Source organism: Neodiprion pinetum, chromosome 1 (assembly GCF_021155775.2).
Source record: "Neodiprion pinetum isolate iyNeoPine1 chromosome 1, iyNeoPine1.2, whole genome shotgun sequence".
In the NCBI taxonomy this organism is placed as follows: Eukaryota; Metazoa; Arthropoda; class Insecta; order Hymenoptera; family Diprionidae; genus Neodiprion; species Neodiprion pinetum.
This window is the reverse complement of record NC_060232.1, coordinates 36,985,207-37,002,895: the sequence shown is the minus strand read 5'-3', so window position 1 is coordinate 37,002,895 and position 17,689 is coordinate 36,985,207. Positions and strand designations below refer to the sequence as shown.

The window sequence follows — 17,689 nt, the reverse complement described above, 5'->3', positions numbered from 1 at the left end:
AAAGAAGTTTGATAATTCATAGAAGAGAAAATTCATTAGTAAGAGCGATTAACGTTATAATTGTTAGTTGGATAGTGTTAGTGTGTTTACTTCACTTGGTTATTTTAAACAACGTTTGATAGCAAGCGTCATAATTCAAATATCGATATTTAGTCACTGTTTATTTAATTGTCTTTAACAGTTGCTTTTATCTATTCTATACTTTCAGTAATAAATCTCGTTATACTTCCTCCCGGAAATTGAAACGCACATGCAATTTGGTGTTGAATTTTGAAAAACAAACAATCTTTCTTCCGAAATCCCGAGTACAAAATCGCTTGAAGAATTCTGCTGAAAAAATACAAAACGGCAAACCTGGTCGAATATTTTATTATTACTGAACAATGGTCAATGATGAAGACTGTTAAAGACTGTTACTATAATGAGACTTTGTGTGTCTTGTGTGATTGCGCCTCAAACGGCTCTCACTGATATAGAAGCTGCTTACCCGCAGAGTAATGGTCATGATAATTTGACTAAGGGTAACCGTATTTAAATTCACTCGTCAACGTTTTGATACTGGCATTTCGAGACGTAAGAATTTTTCAAATATTTCCGCCGTTTCGGATACTCCGTGCACGAATCGATATGCGAGACGAGTCGAAGTGAAATCGAATATCGAGGCCAGATCCAATATGGCAGCTCCCTTAGAGTCTTTACAGTTTCGCATTGACTCGCGAAGCGTGAACACGTGCCAGTACCTTGTGCGAGATTAAAATTAAGTCGTGATCGCAAACAATGGGAAAACAAAAGCGGGAAAGGCGCAAGCCTCACAAAAAAAATCCTACCGGACTTCCCAATGTTGAAGATCTCGACAAAGAAGAAGAGGAACTTGACGAGGAGGACAAGGATGCGGCATTGCAGCGGATGATTGATCAGGTAAAAATGGAACCAAGCTTTTGTTTTGCGTTAAAGAATCGTCGTGATCCCCTCACGAATTTCACGTTTCTATAAATACTTCGCGTCCATTCACCACTAGCTATTTCAAAGCGATTTTTTGAGCAGACTTGCCCGGTTTGAGGTTATGTACGTACTACAAACATTCCTAACCTAATCTAACCTAACATACGATTTTATTTTCTCCAAATAAAACGTTGAATATCGAAGTAAAAGACTGCTATACGATCTGATTCTGTCAATATTTAGTTTCCGATCTTTTTGTTGTGAACTTCCGCTACGCTATTTGACGACTCGAATAATTTTCGAACTTGATTTGAAAACGTTTGTGTAAGAACAACTGAAATAATTTCAGTTGGAATCTCCAAATATAGAAGAAAAATTATCTGGCCTACAAACATTAGAGTCAATGTGTACCAATGCAGAGATGGCTATGCAAGTCGCCAAGGGAGGTGTGGCAAGGATAGCGGCTCCGTTGCTGGTAGATGAAAACAATTTGGTGCGAGCGGCTAGCGCCAGCGCCTTGCGTAACATAGCTAACAACGGAGGCGAAGATGCATGCAATATTCTGCTTGAGCACGACATTATGACACCGTTGGCTGCGTTACTACAGAGAGTAAGTCGCTGTTGTACCTACAAATTTTTTTCTTGTTAAAGTAGAAATAGATTTGCGAATTAAAGGTTCTTTGGACATAGTTTGCGGCTATCCTATCCTTAATTTTATTTACTAGTGTCATACATATCTAAAAATATCTCTCTGTAGCTTGAAAGCTCCCTCAGGAGCAATTCTCTAACTTATGTGAATAGGTTAAATCCTTCTCTCTAAAATTTTGGGTAAAGCCCATCTACTTAGCAATTATTCTATGAATATGAGCCTCTTGGGAATAGCTCAGCTTAAAGGGAACATTACCAACCCAAATATTCCCAGTATAAATGAAGATTGTTCATATTTCGGAACATAACTTTATGAGTTGTTTTAAGATCAGGATTTTTTTTATGAATATTTTCTCAGCATTGTGATTTCTAAAAATCTCAAGTCCCTTATTTTTTCTTAATTAAATACGTTTTACTGAGTTGATATAGAAACCGATTAAAATTTTATGCTTGCGTTAAAACGAGTCTAATTTCTCCAAACAGCATTATACATCTTGGCAACCAAAGCCCAAAGAAAAAGGGAAAATAGATGATGAAAAAGAGACTTTTATTCAAGCCATAACTCTGCTCTGGACTTTGTGTGAAAATGATGAGCACGCTATAAAATATTCCAACGAAGGTCACCTTATATCGATTTTGATAAAATGCTTGGACATTTCCCTTCATAGCTTGGATGTCAATATAATAGCAGCTCAATGCATGTTGACCTTATCCGAAGATAATCCACTGGCTGTAAGTGAATTGAAAAAATACGAAGGACCTTTGCTCAGCTTGTTAAAACTGAAAACTGACAAAGAATCCGACCTGTCTAATGTGATGCTTCTCAAAACTCTGTCTGGCGGTCTTTTGATGAATATCAACAACTCTGAATGCACCTCAGCGATTGTTTCTTGCCAAGTAGCTACAGCGCTTGCCGAAACCCTGGCATTTGATCACAGAAAATTATTAAACAGCGTTACTTCGACGCTCCCTGTAGATACAAATAAGTTGAATGTTAAATCTGAAAAGAAACTGAACGATATTAAGAAATACTTGACAGCGCAGCAGCAGGCGTTGGAAATCTTGGCCAATTTATGCTCTGAGGATCCGCAAGAAGACATGGATTCTGATTTGGATGATTCAGATCCAGCCGAGGAAGAGAACGATTTCATCGATGACGATGTTATGTCTACGGATAAATTCCACATTTCAACACTGCCGATAGAGTTGACAGAAGTTTTTGCCAGTCTTAAAATAATCGATATAGTTTGGGAAAAAACGATTTTACTTCCAGAAAACGTTAGGCAAATACTGTTCGAAAATCCTGAAAGCAAAACGGTTCTGAAACACGCCCACGTTCTTAGATGCAGAGCATTTTTGTGCCTTAATAACTTAATTTCTACCTTAGACGTTGACGGATTAGGTGGAGTAGAAAATTTATACAGGTAATTCTTTGCTTTTTGCCTTTTGGTATATTTTGAATCGTGCTCGAATTTCTAATCTCTTGAAACGAATTTTCAGGATGTGGGTAGAGATCGGAAATGTAGTCTTCAAAGAGGCAGATCAAAACGATATCGCACTCCTAGAATCAGCCACAGCTGCGATGAGGGCAGCGTTGCAAAAATTGGTCGAAGTACGAGCGAACGTCTTCAGCCAGTTAAGCATGTTCGACATCCAGGTAATGTTGAACGGGGAACAACAGTGTCCAAATCCCAACGTCAGAGTCAACTTGGTTCGAATTGTCGGTAATCTTGCCCTGGTTTTCACAAATACGAACACAGCTAACTGCCGAGAACTAGTCAAGGTTTGTTTTGCCAAAAATAAAAAATGCAGTTATGTTAAACTAAAATCTTGGAGCATACATTTAATTTACTTTTCTGCTCTGTCTTTTTCAGCATCTTTCTATATTTCTGCTCGATGCGTGTGCGAAGGAACCAGAGGTTTGGGTAATTGCGGAATGTTTGGATGCCATAATGGATATTTTTGCAGAGGATGAGACAAACGAAGTGGCTGCTGAAATCGAATTGGTGGATAAACTGCGACCGCTGGTTCAGCTCTTGAACAATAAGGTAAGAAATTTATTTTATCAATTGACTTGAACCTGCTGTACGTCATGCTAAAGAATCGTGCGCAACGCGCGCGTAAAGTGTAAAACCTTTCATCTATAAATCGCTGAAAATGCCGTCCGTTAAAACTTGATACTTCTTTTACTCTAGATTCGTCAGCAGAAAAAACGACTGGGTGATAACTTCTACGTCGTGTCAACCGTTAAAACTAATCTTAATAGATTCATAAAGTATAAAAGTGCTCAACTGGCAAAACTCAAATGAATTTTCGTAGCTAGTTAATCATATCTGTTAATCTGCATAGATCTTCGAAGATCTAAATTTTTTTTTTTTTTTTCTTTTCCGAATGTACATACTGACGTAAGAATATTAACGTATATTGCGGTTGATAGTAATTTGATGATGAAAAGTGAAGATTGAATTGAACGGTTCTTGAAAAATTATTGTGATCATATCTAAATGAATGTTTCATTTTTGGAACTTCGGTAATTTAAAGAGACGGTTTTTTACGCCGCGTAAAGCATAAATTATACGAGAGGTGATAAATAATAGTACCGATATTTAGGAAATTAAATGCTGTTTTTTTTTCTCTATATTTTCTGTTTAATATTATTTATCAATAAATAATGAAAATGATAATTTTAGATATATATATTATATATATATATACTACAACAAGATAACAGAATATATTATGTATACTGTTTTCAATATTATCTAACATGCTAAATAATAATTTTTTTTTAATATTACAACAGTACGTGTTAAAATCTCGGGGCTCACAGCCGCTGTATAATGACGTTGAATAAAAATTTTAATATTATTACAATCAAAGGCACGAAAATAAACTGATATAAAAAGAAAAGTTCAAGTATAAATTCCATTCAGGCCCTCCTGAGATATCTCCGAAATTGATAATATGTTGATCATAATTTTTATTTCGTTTCTAACATTGCAGTACAATAAACCAATAATAATTAAAGGAAGACTGAATCCCTCGTACTAACGCAGTACCAATCATAATTTATCATGTGGTCGATATTACCGGTTTCGATCAGACATAAATATATCCAGGGTATACAACCTTTTGCCAATTTCAATTAATTATTAAATTTGTACACTTACGTATAATGCAAGAAGGTTTTTTTACGATATTTACATTAAAAATTTCATCTTTCGTTATCAATTATTAAGTATATGCATATTCTATTAGTCTAAATTTGTTGTATTGCATACCAATCTAAAAAACGATATTAAATTGCGCATTGAATATTGCGTTATTCTTTAACTGGATGATGTGCGATTGCAGATGTAATCGAGTACGGATATGTAATTTTCGAATATTTAAAAAAGATGAAAGCTACAGTGCTCGGCGAAACTCTGCGCTACCGATTTTGTGAATTTTTTCACATCGCAGTTATATTAGACGGTTATTTTATTCACTTTCGTCCTGGGACTTTGCGATATAATACGTCGATTATACAACGATGACAATTGTGCACGATTACTCAATTTTACATACGATTTCGGTATTAGAAATATTCACAAGGAATCTCCTCGCGCCTCTCTGCCGTTCTTACTCGAATCGTTCGAAGCCTTGATACCTTTGCTCTCGCCGTTTAAATCTACACTTTGAGCCTGACTTGAGCTGTGTCGTCTCGGCTTGGGCAACGGATTCACGTTTACGTCCTCGACGATTTCCGGCACTTGTTTTATCGGTTCCGAAATATGAAGTTCCACTATTTTAACCGGCTCTTTTGGCGCCTCGATCGGAACCGGCGGATCGGTCAGCTTGACGACTTGAATGTCCTTCTGTTCCCTCGGCAATTCCTTAATCTCGATTTTCACACCGTTCGGCTCGTTGCTGACCATGTTTTTGAAAAAACTTCTACGATTCGCCTGAATCGACAGTCTCGTCTCCGAAGGTTCGTAGTATTTCTTATCATCCGTAATCGGTATGCTATTGTTATTTACGTTGTTATTGTTACTACCGTTATTATTGTTCGCGTGCTTCGACTCTAATTCCTTTATCTGTCTTTCAATTTGCTCGATTTGCTCTTTGACCGAAAAGCTGTCGCTTCGCGAAATTCCACCGCCGGATGAAGGCTTCTTTCTCAATTCAACTTCCTCCAAATCCACGTCCGCTGATATCGACGAATTTTCGTTCACCTCCTTTATTATTTCTATGTTATCGTCTACTACTCGTTTTATCTCTATTGTTTCCACCTCTATGCGGTTTTCGCGGTTTCCATTTTCGTCAGACTTCATCACGACATCTTTGTCGTCATCGGTTTCTTCCCGCGGCGATTCGGTTGGCAATTTTTCCTTCAACCTAACTTCCTCGAATTCATCATTCGAATCCTTATTTACTTCTGCGGTTGCAATCTCGGAATCGTTTTCCTTCACCTTACCGTCGGCTTCTTCTAGAATCGAGCTAGAATTTAATATCGTCTCGTCGATATTTTGGCTCTGCTTGGTCATCTCCTGTATGTCCTCCGTTACTTTAGCTATATCGATTGACTCCTTGATTTCCAATTCCGTCGGTGGGGTTGCAGGGGCGGCAGATTTTTCCTGGAAAATGAGGTAGTAGTCGTTAATTCGTGTATCACACGTGCACGCGCGTGGTCTACTTTCATAAGTTAAATTATCAGTTTCTAGAGCTTTAACGAACGTTTAACGGGCAATTAAAACATTCTTGCCGTCATTTTGTTCGGCGTGAAACTGCGATCGACAAATGTTAAGTCCGGGAAGCGATTGTATTGCCGAAATAAAATCCCAAGCGTGCCGATGGCGGCCATATTGTTGATTTTCTTCCGCTCGAGGGAAGAACGCACCCCGTTTACTGATCGTTTGCGAAAAGAAAAAGTCGCGTGGAAGCAAATCGTAACGTTTCTTTAATGTACTGATAAAAAGCTATCGCGCAAAGCGCGTAACACAGATAAAAATTGACATAAATGTATGTTATGTAAGTAAAACTATAATAACAACAGTAACACACTCAACTTTTAAAGAATATAATTAGGTTATCGGCGGTGCATGCCGCGTAAAAATATCCGTAAAACTTGCAAGATTATTTTTTAACAGCAATCAAAATTATCGCGAAAACATAGTAGAAGGTAATTAAACACAAGTGTTTGAAAACCACAACTCATTTAGAATAATGTTGAAACAATATAACGCGTATAAACTTACTTCGTGGTTTTCCGCCGATTCTTTCCGCTGCGGTGGCTGCGGTGCTCTGCGCTTTTTTCTGCCCGACATGCTGATGCCGCTTGCCGTCGATACGCAGCTATTTATCGATAAATTAGATCTGCGTACAGCATCCTGGCTGCATCTTCTAAACACGAAGTCGTCAGCCAGATTCTCGTTTTCGTCTCTCATCGTTAAATCCGACCCTATATCTCGGTCTAATGGCTCCTCTGCCGGTGCCTCCAAAACATTAACTCGCGGCACCTGTTTTCGACTATGTCTCCTGTTGGTTTTTGAAAAATTAAAATGTATAAATCTATTGCGTACACTTTTTTATAGGATGATCTGTTATCGTTCAGCGATATTTTCAAACGTACAAATTATATCACACGTTGATAATTTCTTTCCAGGCATTTCACTGCAGGATAAAAAAGGCGTGCTGATAAATAATTAAACGCGGTCACTCTTTTTATTACACGTACCGTAATAGTATATGCTTCTACATATATTTTCGTATTCACAAACTGAATAAACCGAGTACTTAGAAAATGATTATTTGTAAGAATGCATGTTCAAAGATAACGGCGCAATGGTTTACAGCTTCGAAATACGCTATTGCGTACAGGTATAGAAGTCAAGGGTACGAACGATATTCTGGAATCGGTGAATCGGTGCAAAACGAATTACTTTTTCTTTACAATCGGAATAAGGTGTATGTCATAATTTCATCATTCTTTTATACATTCTTTTTGAATTAAATTCATCTTGTTCAGCTTGAGTGCCATATTTCTCTAATAAGATTAAATCCGTTTCAAAAATTTCCCACACATTGCCACGTTTGTCCATATTATCTCGGGTTATTTTTTACCCCCCCCCCCCCCTCTGGTTATCAACTTACTTAGTGGGAACGGGAGCTTCATCAACTTCTCTGTCATCGGTATCGCCGGCTTCGGACTTGGCCTCAAATTCCAACGGGGGTATTTCGTCTTTTGATCTTGGACTGACTTGCCCGAACCTGTACAACGTGTTAACCAAAATTAACAAAACAATTATTAAATTTTTTTTTTTTTCTATCCGGTACTGCGGTCAGTCGAAATTGAATCTTGTGTTAAAAAGAATCTGTAAATTATTATTATATAATATGCTTTTCTTGCATGCGTAATAAAAAAACGGACAAGACAAGGTAAAATCGAACGTTAATTAACCTTCTCGCCGGTGCTTTCGGCGTAAGTTCTCCTAAAATAGAAGTTGTGGTATCCTGCGGACTTCCGTTATAAAGCCTAGCCGGATCTCCGTTCACGGTCAAATTTGAACCGTAGTGCGAAGAGCTTTCCATAGTGTATTTTTTTCTCCGTGTAAACGTACCGAATGCCTCTTCAAATTCCTGCTGATCTCGTGCCAATCGGGGTGGTGGTACTGGACGAGAAAACTGGCCATTTTGGTATGTTGTAGAAACTGAAAGATAAGTTCAGTCAATGTGTTAATTGCTTTATAAAATCTGAAGGCTTTCCGATCTTTGAAATATGAATTTGATTCAGTTCAAAATTCATTTAATCCGAAATCTGGATCTATCGAGCACGCGATTTAACAAACGAAACTCCAAACCACAACCCACCTGTAGTGATAGTCGTTCTGCGCTCGATTTCTGGTTCCTTACTTCGTTTGCCGAAGAGTCCGCTCCTGCGAATGTATCACAATTGCCAAATACAGACACTAGATAAGATACATTGTAAGAAACAAAGCTGTTAAAATTGTATAAAGTCAATTGGTCAGATCGATTCGCATCTAAAATCACAATATTCCATCGGTAATCGCACATCACTTTCCCTATGTTTACAACGGATTATGTTTATTGGTTAAAATATTCGGCTGGTTTCGATATGTTTTAATAAACGTTTAGTAAGGTCTGCATAGTATCTGAACATCCAAGTGGTTTACACTCGCGTACGCAATTAAGGAATTAAGACTAGATGTCCGGATTGAATGTGGGCGTCAACGCAGCACCTCAGAATACCAACGCGACGTCACTTTGCATTTAGTTTTCATCCATCTTTGTTCAATGTATAAAGTTATACGATCCGAATAAACACAGTCGATTGACTTTGATTGCGCGGTCTAAATTTCTTTTTCCTTTTTACAAGGTGCGCAGTGACGAATGAAATGCGCAGTGGAAAAGTAGAATGGAATAAATCAATACTGGTATAATACTAACCAAGACGCGATAAATAATCGATTTATTATTACAATGAGTGGGTGCATATTTATTGGTTAGACAGACTATATTTACAAATCTAGATAGCCTCCGAAAATCTAGATTATGTCAACCATCTATTTCGACGTTGTTTGAAAGAATTCCGAAATGCGATGTGGGAAGTAGATTCTTGAAATGAAATTTGGAATAAATTTGCAGCAAAAAACGAGCGTATAAATTTGAGGGATTTCAACGAAAAGGGAATCTTTAAATGACGTGGAATTCCCGCGACGATTCAGTCAGTCGTACACAGTGGATCATGTATACCTATATATGAGAATAAATTGGATCTATCTCTAAATCGCGAAATTCCTGAATTAGGAAACAGCGTCTGTCCGCAGTCATTAAATCGCACCATCAAATCTTCGCGGTTAGTTACGTTATAAAGTATAGTTTATGAGGATCCGCCGCCTCTTCGCCGAGACTTCTTCGTGCTCTCGAGAACTTAAATTGTCTTTCAGAATACGATTTGGGATTCAACTATCGCCGCCGGGGTCAGCCGGTCAATTTGCAGCTACTGCCGCAAATACACCAAGTATGACTCCGGAGTGGTGTAACAAACACTTCCGAGCTCGTTAAACTAACTCCGCGCTTCTATTACTTTCCGCGAATTAAATCACAACGCCAATAATAACGATAACAATAATAATAATAATAATGTGCGTGTAACGAAAACGTCACACGAATTAATTCGTCGTAATAAGTCGATTTTTCTCCCCATCTTATTCTATCGAAATTCGTGTAAACCAATTGAAGATATCGGCTTATCATGCAGGGATCACGATGCAATTTTACAATTACATGTGCAAGTTTGAGAACATTCAAATTATTTTGTTTGTAATACAGCAGATATAAAGCGAAGCACGAGGCGAGTAATCGATATAAATATAACAATAAGTAACTTTGTACTTCGGTCAGACCCAAGAATCGCGGTTACAACGTATGCCATTGGTCAAATCTTAATGATCGATATTGCACTTGCGTTCGTCTTTAATCTCGACATTATACGAGTTGCTTTCGCTTATTTGTGTACATATTATATAGTAGTAATATAAATAGGTATATAAAAACAAGCACAAGTATCCATACTCCTCGGAATTCACGCCGATGATGATATTTGACCCATATATGTGGTTGTCTGTATATAGGTAAGTACGCTTGGATGTAAATTTATTTTAAAAGTGACGATATCTTGCGGTATGAGAAATAAGAAAAAAATGTATCATAAGAGGAACAAAAACGGAGATAAAGTTTTGAAAAATGAGTAAATCAAGCGTCTGTAACATGCATTTATATATATGTATCGTCTGTTTATTACGAAAGATGATGTCAGGCCGTGCACGGACAAACACATCTTGAATACCGAAGTCAGTGGATCAAATATAATACCTTATCTAATACCCAGTACTCACCGAAAAAAATACCCGCCGTATAATATTCCTGTATTACTTGTATATATATTTATATTTTATACGTATATGTATATATGCCGTAGGGAGCGAATCGTGCGATTAACTCCGGCTGGTGTACGTTTGTATGTGTTTGTGCGGGTATTTTCTTTTTATGCGTACAAATGCAACCGAGCAGGATGCGTTAATTCAAATTTTAATAAAAAAATATGCAAAGGTGTAATACTCGGATCCGGGTATTTGACAGATTTCAACGAAACAGCTTTGGATTTTTGTGATTCTTCGTAGCGTGGCAAGTAAAGTTTAATAATAAGTACGAGGAGCAAGCAAATATGTGGAAAGTAAATGGCGTGATCGGAAATTGATAAACGAGTGACAAAGTGTTTGCTATCATCATGATCGCAGGAGAGCAAGCGTTGAGATTTATTGTTAGACTAAATTGCATGCAGTTTGAACGTCAAGTCATGCACGTACCGATTATTTTATATATTCATATTCATTCAGCCGCTTAAGTGTTATTTACACGGAATCCAATTTTCACGTCGAAATCAATGTCTACACCTTTAAATTGACTAAAATTATTCGATCCAGGATTTATCGGTATCGAAAACGATCCTCGCAATCAATACAGGGAACAAGCTTTCGCCTATCTTATTGTCAAGGTGTTGCTACTCGTTTTCAATCAATCGCGACGACCAGAAACGTCGGTACCTTGTGTCATACGGTCATCTTGAACTTAAACCTCTGATTGACGATACTCGCGACGCAATCGTGCGGTTGTTAAATGAAATGAGGACACTGCAAGCGGGTGGCTAAAGATGCATCTGGGCATAACGCAACATGTTACGATCCAATCGCCTCGCCCATGGTCTCGCATGTCGTAGCGAGATGTTGCATCGATTAGGCGAGTTAAAGTCAATCGTAAATAGAAACCATTCGCAGACGCGGAACCTTTGCTACAAAATTTTTTTAATGCGAATCCCGCGATAAGTGCATCGCGAAATAAATTCGCCCCACAATCGCGACACTTTGTGAGACTCGCTTATATACGCAACGAATTGTGACCAAAGCTCAAGTCTCAGGGACGAGAAGTTGGAAGAGAGTCCCCGCAGACGAGAATAGCCCCTTTCTTATCGAATGACCGTGACATAATGCCGGTTAATCTACAGAAGCGAGCTCTCAGTCCACGCGGTTCCCTTTTACTCGATAACAAAAGGACAAATGATCGCTGATGATGCTACGCAGTTTGTCGCGTAATAAGTTCGTCGACGAGACTGACGAGGTGCGAACAAAGACGCAAAGTCGATAAACGGAGTGACAGACTTTGCGGATTAGATTTTAGATCAACATCTTTGGCACACGGTCTTGCGATTTACGACACGTTCGAAGTATAGAGAGAAAGAGAGAGAGGGAGAGACTTTAACTTTAACTTCTGGACAATAGCCAATTTCAGATTCGACCTCACGAGGCCCGCCATCTTTACAAGTTCAAGTTCAACAAACCCCCTCTAAAAGCTCGTATCGTCGCGAGCTTTCCTTTGTTCCCCGACGCTGTTGAACTCGATTAACGGTTACGACAAAAAAGCGTTGTTCTTTCGAAGCAAACTCTTTCCGGGCCAATTGACGATCGAGATGTCGAGATGACGAAGCTTTACTCACCAAGCTGACTTCACCGAGAAACTATTGGACCGTTTCTTCTTGCTCCTACCGAATGTCCAGAATTTATTCTTCGGCTCTTTGCCCTGTCTGAGCTCAACGCTGACCGCAGACTGCATTGCTGGAGTGTTTGCCGCATCTTTGAACGGGTTCAAGTCTTCCGGGTAATCGTGGATGGAAACACTTGGTCTCCTCGGCCGCGACATCGCACTTACATTAACTCCCAACTGTGATATCACTTAACTTGAGCTTTTCTTATTTGTTTGTTTTTTTTTTTATTTTCTTCCTATGTTTTATATAATCCAGACACTTTGATAATCCGCGATCACTATTGTATCCGTATCTTCCGTTCCTTGATGATTTACCTGCAAGATACGAAAATGAATTTAGTCAGATGAACGACATATTTGAAAAAATTACTAATTCTCTTGATTTTCCTTGTTACAGGCACGAACATAATCATTGCCCTGATTTATATATATTTATATATTGCCCTGCGGCTCAGTTACTATTTATGTTGAAATTGTTCCGTGTACAGTCCTATCATATTAGCCTTGATTTCAACTGATAAGAAAATTGTGATTGCGATACGCTCGTGCAACGGCACTTGTGTACAAGGCTCCTCGTCGTTTTACCCACATTATATCACTATGAACGTGCGCTTTGGCATTTTCAATAACGATCCTCCCGATACGGACGCAAATTAGTTAGACGCGATTGTTTAAAAACATATTCACCTAGCGTTATCGAATCTCTGCTACTTCTACTCGACTAATTCAACTAATCGTCAACTCTTCTCCCGGTGCATACGCAATACCTTTGATTTCCATTTCTCGTTGGCTTCCGAGTAATGCGTGGAATTCTATTTGTCGTTTAACATACCCTGCATGCATACGTAACCACCTATCCCAAGACTAACGATAAGTGTAAAATTTCATTAAAATGTTCCCCGCGTCACGTGGAGTAAACCGCGATGACGTCTCGGTGAAGCTTTTCGCGTGAAAAGTATCCTACAATAACAACTTGTAACCGTGCGACGTACAATCGCGAACAATTTAAATTCTTACGGCAAAAATGAATACGCGATATCTGCAATGAAAATTGGCAGCTGACGTGATGGTCGCCGCTGATTCCGTCTCATTTGACCCAAGTTAATATCTAACTGCGAGAACTGATTGGTAGCTTATCGAAATCCATTATCTGTGGGTTAATCTTCGGGTTAAAGAGTCGAAAACAACGTCCAGCTGATGCGCAGCCGCGTGTACGGAATTGATATTTTTACTACAGGAGTAAAAACTTACGTCAGTAATTGTTCTGTTCTATTTTTTTACCGTGACTCGATTGTCGCGCCATTCGATAATCTCCGTCTTCGACACCTTTTCGTGAAACGGTAAAAAATTAAATTCACCACGCTTGCTAGCCGGACGCTCATCGCCGAGCTAAAGGCAAAGTGAACGATCAACTTGACTGTACTTTCTGCGTGCAACGAGCTCGCAGGCTGTTAACAAACGCAATTAGCTCGATTAGCCCGCTGTGCTGTTTGTTCCTGATCCTTGGTCTTTTAATCGATGCCTCGCTTTGTCTCGCTGCTTAACGCGAGCGTTTATTGTCCGAGCTGAACAGAATTGTACTCGATTTGAACTTGTAGTTTTGCTTTCAAAGTTAACACACCTGCAGAAGTGTTGAATTATTTTATAACGAATGACTTGAAGAAAGTTGGGTAAATTTGCTCTGCAAGTTTGGAGGTAATTTTGTAACTGTTATTCATGTTCGCCCGGGGTTATCAATGCGCGATAATAACGGCGACGTTGCCTAATTCACATAACTCGCGAAGAAATGAAAATTTTATCCGTCGAATATTTTTTTGTGGAGAAATCTCTACATTTTATCGTAGAATCGAGAATGATATTTATACTGCTAGCGACAAAACATTGTTATAAGTTTTATCGTGTAAACATTACAGTGAGCGCTGTTGTGAGAATTTTGAAGATCCGTCGAATTCGTTCTGGTGAATTGAAGTTACTATATTTTAAATTGAAACATGCCTAACCTGATCTTAAAAGCCCGTAGTTGGGTAAATAGGTAAATTAGAGAACGTGGTAATTTAAATTGACGAGGCGTGAAGATTGCTACGTGCAGAAAAGTACGTGCCACAACTTTAACCTTCGTTTATTTATACCTGAAGAAAACGAAACAAATTCCAAACTCGCTTTTTAATATACATGATTTTGTCAAACGATTCCATGTCTTCAGAATTCATAATTTTATTTTTCCGACGAGTTGAGTCACACTCATTTTGCACAAAGAAAAGTACACACATTATTATACTTATTATGAGTGAATGACTGCATCAGACGATCAGCTCGCTAAATCGAACAGGCATTTTTCAAACCTGCGTTAAAGAAATAAATCTTTCCAACTACAAATTTGGCTAAACTCACGGAGAAAAACATTCGGCAATCGAATTCTAATGCTAGAACAAAGTCAAGATGGCCGCGATTCACTCGCTTGCGATTTCATTTCGGCTGTACGAAAATTTTCAGCGTTCACCGTTCATCAAACGTTATCTCATGCGAAAAGAAATCGTGGCAAGAATAGTTCAATTGCAATTTCACCTCTGACAAAAGCTCGAGAACTGGGAATTCGTGGCTTTCGAAATCTATTCGTACAGCGTAATTTTTGTTCGAATGCATTTGTTTTACGCCATGAATTTAAAAACGCTTTGTAAAAAATTCGCACGACTCTATAATCCGCGGCTTGAAATGAATTCACGTCGGACTTCCGACGATAATGTTACACACACGACTTCAATAACACGATTACTCAGTTGCATTTTGTGCGTACATAAATTTACAGATGTATGTAGATATGCATAAAAAAATGTAGAATTGTCGAGCAGATAAGGATCCTCCCTACTTTTCGCACTTCGTTGTCTTTTCCTGATTGTAATAAATACATACGTTATTATATTAAACAGTTTAACGACGTGGGTTGAAACGAACTTGGAAGACTCTCGGTCTTGAATCGGTTAAGTCTGGTCCTAGTCTGCATCTCGCACGTCGGTATGAATTTCGCCATTTGTATATAGGTATAATAACGCGTTCTAGCTGCCGCTGCGGAAAAGGTTGACCTCCGTAGCTATTGGGCTTAATTTAATGATTGCGTACACACAATGTATCACGGTTCGTACGCGGTGAAATCGCCTCTTTCGTTCTACCCCCTCCTCTCTCCTTCTCTCTTTCTCTCTTTCTCTCGGGTGCAGAGCGTAGTAATTATTCATGGAACAGAATCACGCGTCAAGGCATGTACGACGTACCCACGTGTATGAAACCAATACAGTCGTAGACTTCGGCAATGCCCCTAAAACATTTTCACTCATTCGCTCACTCACCAACTGGGCAGGGTCAGTACACCACAAATTACGCAACACGGGCCGCGGTCTAATCTTCAGAAATAATAATTTATATTTATACGCGGCTTTGCTGACGAAAATTGCTTTTCATCCCGGGCAAAAGTCTCACAGCTTATTTATCTAATCGCCGTTGAAAGTGCAAACAATTAGCTTCATGCTTCTCGGAACCATCCAGACGTTACGCGGTTCGACATAGGTATCTTATCTTTGTTAATTAAACGAGTAAAGAATGTAAGGTCCGAAAGCTCGAGGAGCGCGCGTGCATCTTTGAAATGAATGAAATCGTGTTTCGTGCATAACGCTTGCACGTGAGCGTACGTTCGGCTTTTAGAACTGGCGATTGAAATTTTTCTCTGACGTGGGACGGCGGCGGATATTTCGAGACGAAAAACAAAGGATCAAAAGCTTCTCGTACCCGGTGAAAGAGATGAAGAGAGGAAAACTAAGAACAGAAAATAAGGGGAAAAAAGAAAATTACAACGTCTCGTTCTACCGTAAAAATGCATGCGAGTATTTCTGGCTCACTTCCAGATGCCGATAGCTCTCTACTGTATACTGTTATGCCCACTGCACTATAGTAGACGCTGCAGAATCGTTCCATTTTCCAAGATATTTTTGAACCGAGTTTACGACCTAATGACGGAATTATACTTATTATAGTTTTTCCTCTCTTCCGCGCATAGAAATAATTCTCTTTCCTCTGAAATATCCTTCTCTATAAGTGACTGTAATAATCTCAGCTTATAACGCTACTCGAGAAATAAAAATGTTCAATCATTTTAGGCAGGCAAAAAGTTTACGGATCCCGTAACGACGCCATGCACAGATTGTACAAGTTTCTGTACACCTCTGATACTTAACAATGCGCTGCTGTTACTCACGTATATACGTAACATACATACGCATAAACCGCCCGAGGCTGTAACATAAAATTCAAATATTTATTCAACCGCTTGAAAATCTAGTCGACTGTTGATTCTTTTCCTATTTAACCTCTTTTATTACCCATTCAGGACACATCTGTAGAGCTTATACCACTTCGTAGACGTCTGAAATAAAGCATAGCGTCAGGCACCAAACTTCGATCAGCCAGCGAGACTGTCGAATTTTAACCGATGCCATCGTGAGATGCCGAAGTAGCCAAAGCATGATTTTGCACCTTGAACTAGCGACGAAGACCGCTTTTGTTAAAATTCTTACGAAATTCCATCGCGCGGAGATCGTGCTTGTTAATGTAAAAATCCGCCTTGCCCTGACCCCAATAAAAACGAGGTACACACCCGGCGAAAGCACATTCAAAAGTGAAATGGCGGCATTTTCGAACCGCGATAACTAACAACTTTGCTGATTAGCAGAGCCGGACTTAGAAGCGAAGGAGGCACCGGCTGAATGAGGCGTGTACAGAAAATTCTTGAATTCTTGTTACACCTTTCATAAAAAACGATCCGAGGCTATTAAACGTGTAAGTTTGCCCGCACAGCGGCGTATAGATCCTATTGTATACTAAATAATTACGTAATAAAACATCAGGCGTACAAGCATACGAGACGTGTAAGTTAAACGCAAACTGTGTGAAACCGATGCTTATCGAGAAGAAAACTGACCTCAGGAGTACGATTAAAGCACTTTGATACGTCGCACAACGAAGCGAGCACCTCACAAATGAAAATCACAAATTCCGTCTCCTTTAATTGTTTCCTTCCTCAACTTATTAAACAATTATTAGCGGATCGAACCCGGAGCGCGTGTCGCGGCCGCGAGTCGGTTTGGCTGACTGCGGCCGTAAGAACCTCGCCGCTCGACTCCGGCGTCGCGACGCGTGACGTCACTGATAACTATGTTTCTTTACTCTTGAATATACCGGACGGATATACAGCTGCCGCGAATCGTCTCTTCTACAATCGTTTCGATATTGTCTTTTTTCCAGCTTTATTTTAATTCGTACGCTTTTCGTATCAATTATTTTTGGCAACTCCAGCGAACGAACTCGGACGCGGTTCTGCACATGTCGAAAGGCCAAAGTTCACTGGTGATAATTTCGTATTCGTACATTGCACGTATTCGCCGGTTTCGTTTATTTTTCAAGTTTACATCTCCGTGATATGTAACATGTGTGTGTGCGTGTGTGTGTGGGTGTA

At 39.1% G+C, this 17,689-nt stretch overlaps 2 protein-coding genes across 2 annotated transcripts; one reads left to right on the top strand and one right to left on the bottom strand.

Annotated features, from left to right (window-relative positions):
- The first annotated feature begins 684 nt into the window (after window positions 1–684).
- On the top strand, window positions 685–5,504 carry LOC124225005 (HEAT repeat-containing protein 3). The gene is made up of 6 exons (XM_046637363.2): window positions 685–918; window positions 1,292–1,552; window positions 2,074–3,014; window positions 3,091–3,373; window positions 3,465–3,638; window positions 3,786–5,504. The coding sequence occupies exons 1-6, from the start codon at window positions 778–780 to the stop codon at window positions 3,897–3,899; spliced, it is 1,914 nt and encodes a 637-aa protein (XP_046493319.1). The 5' UTR covers window positions 685–777; the 3' UTR covers window positions 3,900–5,504.
- On the bottom strand, window positions 4,154–17,340 carry LOC124225004 (probable serine/threonine-protein kinase kinX). The gene is made up of 7 exons (XM_046637361.2): window positions 17,156–17,340; window positions 12,143–12,504; window positions 8,440–8,504; window positions 8,030–8,279; window positions 7,723–7,839; window positions 6,828–7,107; window positions 4,154–6,206 (listed from the first exon to the last, which is right to left on the bottom strand). Exons 2-7 carry the CDS (start codon window positions 12,343–12,345, stop codon window positions 5,178–5,180), a joined length of 1,944 nt encoding a protein of 647 aa, XP_046493317.1. The 5' UTR covers window positions 12,346–12,504; window positions 17,156–17,340; the 3' UTR covers window positions 4,154–5,177.
- Window positions 17,341–17,689: the final 349 nt, after the last annotated feature.